This window comes from Tamandua tetradactyla, chromosome 8, assembly GCF_023851605.1.
Source record: "Tamandua tetradactyla isolate mTamTet1 chromosome 8, mTamTet1.pri, whole genome shotgun sequence".
In the NCBI taxonomy this organism is placed as follows: Eukaryota; Metazoa; Chordata; class Mammalia; order Pilosa; family Myrmecophagidae; genus Tamandua; species Tamandua tetradactyla.
Genome location: NC_135334.1, coordinates 29601668 through 29607738, shown reverse-complemented (window position 1 = coordinate 29607738; position 6071 = coordinate 29601668). Strand labels below are relative to the sequence as shown.

General features: G+C 37.6%; 1 protein-coding gene across 2 annotated transcripts in view; it reads right to left on the bottom strand.

The window, feature by feature from the left end:
- Window positions 1-4501: 4501 nt before the first annotated feature.
- ALG9 (ALG9 alpha-1,2-mannosyltransferase) overlaps window positions 4502-6071 on the bottom strand; it is a 222550-nt gene continuing 220980 nt past the window's right edge. For both annotated transcript variants that reach the window (XM_077112967.1, XM_077112970.1), the window contains exons 16-17: window positions 4830-4922; window positions 4502-4627 (exon numbers count right to left, since the gene is read on the bottom strand). In XM_077112967.1, coding sequence (XP_076969082.1) covers window positions 4551-4627; window positions 4830-4922 — 170 coding nt within the window. In that variant the 3' untranslated portion in view covers window positions 4502-4550. The remainder of the gene's footprint in view (window positions 4628-4829; window positions 4923-6071) is intronic.

Genomic DNA, 6071 nt, shown 5'->3' with positions numbered 1-6071 from the left:
AAGATCCCTACAGATTGGGAGAAAGATCAAAGAATAAGGAGATATAACAGAGAAAATAGAGTTTGGCAAACGAGTATGATTGCTGAATCATTATATTAATATTCCTTCTAGCCTCCAGTGTTTAGGAGCAGCAAGAAGGAAAAATCTGAGATGGTGGAATAGTAGCCCATGACAAACTCTGGAATCTGTTCTGTAACTAGTTGTTGAAGTGTGCTTTGAAATTTTTTGCTTTTTTCTTTCTTTGCTTTGTATATATGTTACATTTTCCAATAAAAAATGTTTTAACCTGGTGTCTGATGCTACTTTTATCTACTTTGTCAACAGACGAGTAGCGCATATGGAATAAAAATAAATAATAGGGGGAACAAATGTTAAAATAAATTTAGTTTGAAATGCTAGTGATCAATGAAAGGGAGCGGTAAGGGGTATGGTATGTATAAATTTTTTTTTCTGTTTTCGTTTTATTTCTTTTTCTGAATAGGTACAAATGTTCCAAGAAATTATCATGATGATGAATATGCAACTATGTGATGATATTGTGAATTACTGATTATATATGCAGAACGGAATGATCAAAATAGGAATATTCGCATTTGTTACATGTTTTTTTGGCATTTAAAAAAATAAAATTTAAAAAATTTTAAAAAATGTTTTAAAAAAAAGAGGATGTCTTCATTCTGAGGAACCCAAATACCTTCATCTCAATTTCATCTCAACATCATCACCTTTTTTCTCCTCTATTCACTTTGTGGCAAATTTTTATTTCTATTTTTATGCTTGGGAATCCTACAACAAAGAGAGACTTTTCCTGGAGTCACACAGTGAATTGGAAGGAGATATAAAACTCACAATATGGGATTCTGGCTTTAAAATTACCACTACTCCCTGCTGTATTTGTACCTGCATTCCATTGTACATCACTATATATTAAAAAGGTATTGGGTTTTCAGGGCAAAATTTTGCATGGATTATTGGAAAGAGAAAAGCAAAGAAATGGGGCAGTCAGTTCTGATTCAGGGCAGTATATACAATGGTTAAAACAGTACATTCCAGAATCAGGATGACCCGGATTTAAGTCCCAGATCTACTACCCATGGGGCTTTGGGCAATTAACTTATTCTCTCTGAATCTTGATTTCTACATCTGTAAAGTGGAGCTGTTAAGAAGATTAAGTAAGACAATTCATATAAAGTATTTAGATTAGTGCCTTGTAAGAAAAAGCCCTCAAATATTAGATATTAATAGTTATCTACTAAGGAAGTAGGCACAGGTAAAGAAACATTCCAGTCAACTGAGCTTTGGCAACAGAGAAAACTAATGTGAAAGAATGAAAAGGATACAAGATTCACAGTAAGAAGACCTGACTCAAGGCCATCCATAAGGTTTTCTGATTGGTAAGATAGGGGCAAGTCTTACCCTACTTATGTCTCAGGGTGATTGTAAAGAATAACACCCAGAATATAAAAATGCTTTGTAAATGGAAAGCACAATGTAAATGCCAGAAGCTGTGCTATTTATTACAAAAGGCTCATGAATCTTGTGCCCACGCCAAAACAAAAAAAGAGAAAAGCACACAGTGGTTCAGTGGTAGAATGCTCACCTTCCATGTGGGAGACCCAGGTTCAATTCTCAGACCATTCACCCCCCACAAAAAAGAGATTATCTGGAGACCTATGCTGAAGGCATGCAGGCTCCTAAGTCCCCAAGAACAGCAATCAGAATTAGTACTTACCTTGAACATAGGGTAGATTTATGCTCAAATAAGCATCATGATCTTTCTCAAAATTCTTAGGCCTCTGAGGCCTACTATAGGCTTTAATGTTCTCAGGACAGAACCCCTGGTTATTTTGCTGGCTAGTATACGTAACTTAACAGAAACTTTTGATACGGTGTTAAGTGAGAAAATCACAGTGTACGATGTTATTGAAGTTGCATGGTATTACTTAAACTGAAAATGTTCATAAATAACAGGTTGCTCCTAAATGTGTAATATCAAATTGATCTTAAAAAGCACGGTCAGAGCAGTGTATATAGTATGCTACCATTTGTGTAAAGCAGAATGTACAAGCATGTACTTGCATATGCACAAATAAATCTCTAGAAGGACACACACAACTAATAACATTGTTTGGTTATGGGAAAGTAACTGGGTACCTGAGAAACAGAGATGAAAGAGTTTTAAATATACAGGATATTCATATGTACTTTGTTTACTATTTACTAAAATTGACTTAAATTTTCACCTGTTTTTCCACTAATCTTTCTGTTTCAGGATCTAATCTAGGATACCACATTGCATCTGTACTTTTTGAATTTTGAGTCACGAAAATTATTACGTGTTCAAACAAACCAACCTTTTGGCTTTTGGTTATCACTCTGAAGTCAGTGCTCTACCTTCCCCTGACTGCTCTTCCCCATGGCATCCATAGATAGGTATGCTAGACTTCTCCTGCCCAGCTATTTTGTGTCCAAACCGGCTATGTCCACAGGGTAGGGTTCAGATTTCCCTCCTCTCTTATTTTTGTATAAGACATAGATAACAGTCAACATAAGTAGTCACTTTCAGCAACAGGGCACACTGTCCTCAAACTCTAGCTAGACAGAGGTTTGATTTAGCAGAAGCAGAGCTTAGTAAAATCTTTTTGGGCCCCTGAAAGCTTTTCCCCGTGGTCTTCCTGGAATATGGTATTCTTGCCAACTTCCTTTTCTGATGTATCCAGCAAACTGTTAGGGAGAAAAGTCACAGGAATAAAATGGACCCATGCCAAGATACCCTGGACACGCCATCCACATCTCAGCAGAACTCCAGCTAGAACTGTAATCAGAAACCAGAATTTCCACTAACTTCTAGGACTTCAGGAAACCAGCTCTTTCTCTGATCTAGCTGTATGATTAAATATTAGCTGGGGCCCACAGTGTTCTAGAAAAGCCCCTACAGAGGCTGAGCTGTCTGCAGACTCTTTCTTACTAGGACAACTCCAGAATGTGGTTACTGGAAGGAGATGCAGAAGGTGGTAAATAAGTGAAACAACTTTGACTGGATCCTGTCCTCATCTTGGCCCATCAAATCCTCCAGATACTCCAACATTACGTACAAAACAGGAGGTCATGGGCTGCGGCGTTAAAGGGTTCATGAAATAGGGAGTATAAAGTCATGGTTAACAGAGAGGCCACAAAGTCTTGGCCAAGACAATATCTCTGAATGTCAGTTTCCCCATCTATAAAAAAAGGATAATAATAGTTACCTACATCAGAACGTTACTGTGAGGACTGTGTGTGGAAAAAAGTAACTTAGTATATTCCTGGCACAAAGTAAGTGCTTAATAAATGCTAGCTATTATTCATATTATTTCTCCATAGACAAACGTGACACTCTAGAGGGTAAGAAAACAAAACAATACATTCCTCATATGGTTCTAAGACTGAGTTCAAAGGAGGGTGTTTCACAAAATAGGGAAACCTTTCTTATGTCTGTTCCTAGGCCTAAATCTGCCTAGGTGGTTAGCATAAACTTTTAAAGTGCAAATTCTGTTTCCTTCTGCAGATGTTTGCTTCTTACCCTAGGACCTAGGCAGGAGGAGCAATTCAAAGGTATTTAAGTCCCATTATTTTACGGGGGCTGGGGCCCTTTTGTGGTGCTACTCTGCCGTGGATGTGTTGGCGTTCATATATTTTGGGGGTTGCCTTTGACAATATTAACAAGTTAGCAGAGGCAAAGTTAGAACAGTGTGTATGAAGTAGTTTGCCCTTAAAGGGGCAAATGACTGTTAATTGACCCTAAAAGGAGCTGCTTCACTCAAACACATATCAATCACCCCAAATAGAATTGAAATTAACTGAGAAGATTTGACTAACTACCTGTGGACAGTCTACCATCCAGGGACTTGCTATTGTAATGGATAATTCATATACTGATAACTTGCGGACATGGTTTTCTCCAGGAAATTTTTACAAATACAGCAACATAGGAGTGCAGTGTTGGGTTACAGGTTCTAAAGAAAAGCAACTCGGACATTTCAACTTACAGTGAAATTTCTACAAGTGTAAGGCAAAAATACTGAAACTAGTTTCCCAGAGGAAAGGAGCTCTGAAAATTTTAGTGAGAATAGAATGCCCTCTGCTGTCCAGTAAGAAAGTCTCTATAACTTCATTGCAGAAACTCTGTGATGTTTTCAGACTGTCATACTTGAAGGTAAAAAAAAAAAAAAAAAAAAATTAAAACTTTGGTGCTCTCCCCCTACCCCTAGAATATCTCCAGTAATCATAGACTTTTTAAAATAAACATAATTATTTAAAAAGGTCCAAGGAAGGGGGAAAGGGCTTGGTTAAAAAAAAAAATTACCTAAGATTCCTTTGCAAATATAGCATAGCACAGGAAAACTACCACCTCTCCTATGTACATACCACCACAAATTTCATTAGCAAGAAAAAACGGGAACACATTACAGGAAATACTAGGAAGGCTTAGAGATATTAATAAGGAAATAAGAGACAAGATCAACTCTTGAATCATACATACAGTGTTTTCTTGTTGGTTGACTGCACACATTTTAAGTAATCCTTTTCAAAATGAGATTAGCCTTTGCTTTCATGACTGAGGGGGTAGTGGCAGCTCCAGAGAAGTTCTCTGAGGAAGACCAGTGGCAGAATAAGAAAGGGAAAGAGGTATTTATCTCATGGATAACATATATATTATCTCATATAAACAGAGCTAAGTATATAGAAATTCTATAAGGCAAGCTCCCCTCAGTGAGTCTTGAGCAGGAGTGCTAAATAACCACACACATTTTGTTTCCCATTCTCTACTCAAAACAGTCACAATTACTTACCTGAATAAGTCAAAATGGGGCCAAGGGTTGAATTTGAAAGTTGGACAGTCTTCCTGAAGATGGGATCTGCCTGCTCAAACTCTCTCCTCCCATCTAATAAATAAATAAAATGGCAATGAATTTACATGAAATTGCCAAAATTATAGTCTCTCCTTTTTTTTCTAGCTGTATTCACATTCAAATGTACTGGAATAGGAGGCTCAATGGGCAAAATACCACGGCAAATTATTAACAACCATTAATGCACTTCAGTACCATATTAGTTCATTGTTTTGCAGAAAGCAGAGCCCAGAAGAATGGGACATAGGATAGGTAAGGTTTGACAGGCAAGCGAGAGGAAGGAAGAGGGTCTGCAGAGGCAAGACCTAGACAGAACCTGGTAGCCAGGGTCATAATTAGGAAAAGACACCAAATATTTCGCCTATTTATCTTTGATCTTTGGTGTGATTGTTTGTCTCTATCAATAGCAGTGGTACCGACATAGCTGCATATCATAAAAAAAACACCTAGGGAATTTGAAAGAATACTGATGCCTGGGCCCATTCCAGACCACTAAATCAGAATTTCTGGGGGTCAACCAGAGAATGGCCATTTTTTTAAAGGGTTACCAGGTGATTCTCATATGCAACTATAATTCAGAATCATTGCTCTATAAATTATATGTTCCTCAGCATGGAGTTCAACGCTGCTGATGCAGCTACACAGAAACCAGAAAGCATGCCCTTTTCATTAGAAAGAATACCCTTTACAGACAAATGGCAGGTAAAGGACACCAGTTGCCAAACACTGGTCCTGCAGGTGAATGAAGGTCAGGGAGATCTCAAATAAAACAGTCAATGTCTGGAATCCATGGTTGTAGATCTGCAAAAAACTGTCATCAGAAAAGTTCATCCTGAATCAATCTTTTAGCATTAGGAACATTAAGAAGTCACCTGATCTGTACCTTTATCTGCAGGCATGTAATGATAGCGAAACAAGTCCAGAAACTAGGAACAAAACCAAAAACAAACAGAAACTGACACACAGAAATTTTGATTTAGTGGTCTCAGACAAGACCAGGCATCAGTATTTTTTCAAATTCCTAGGTGTTTTTTTATGATATGTAGCTATATCCATTTACTACTGCTATTGATAGAGACACACAATCACACCAAAGATAAGCAGACAAAATATTTGGTGTCTTTTCCTAATTATCACCCCAGCTACCCAGGTTCTATCCAGGCCTTGCCTCTGCAGACCTTT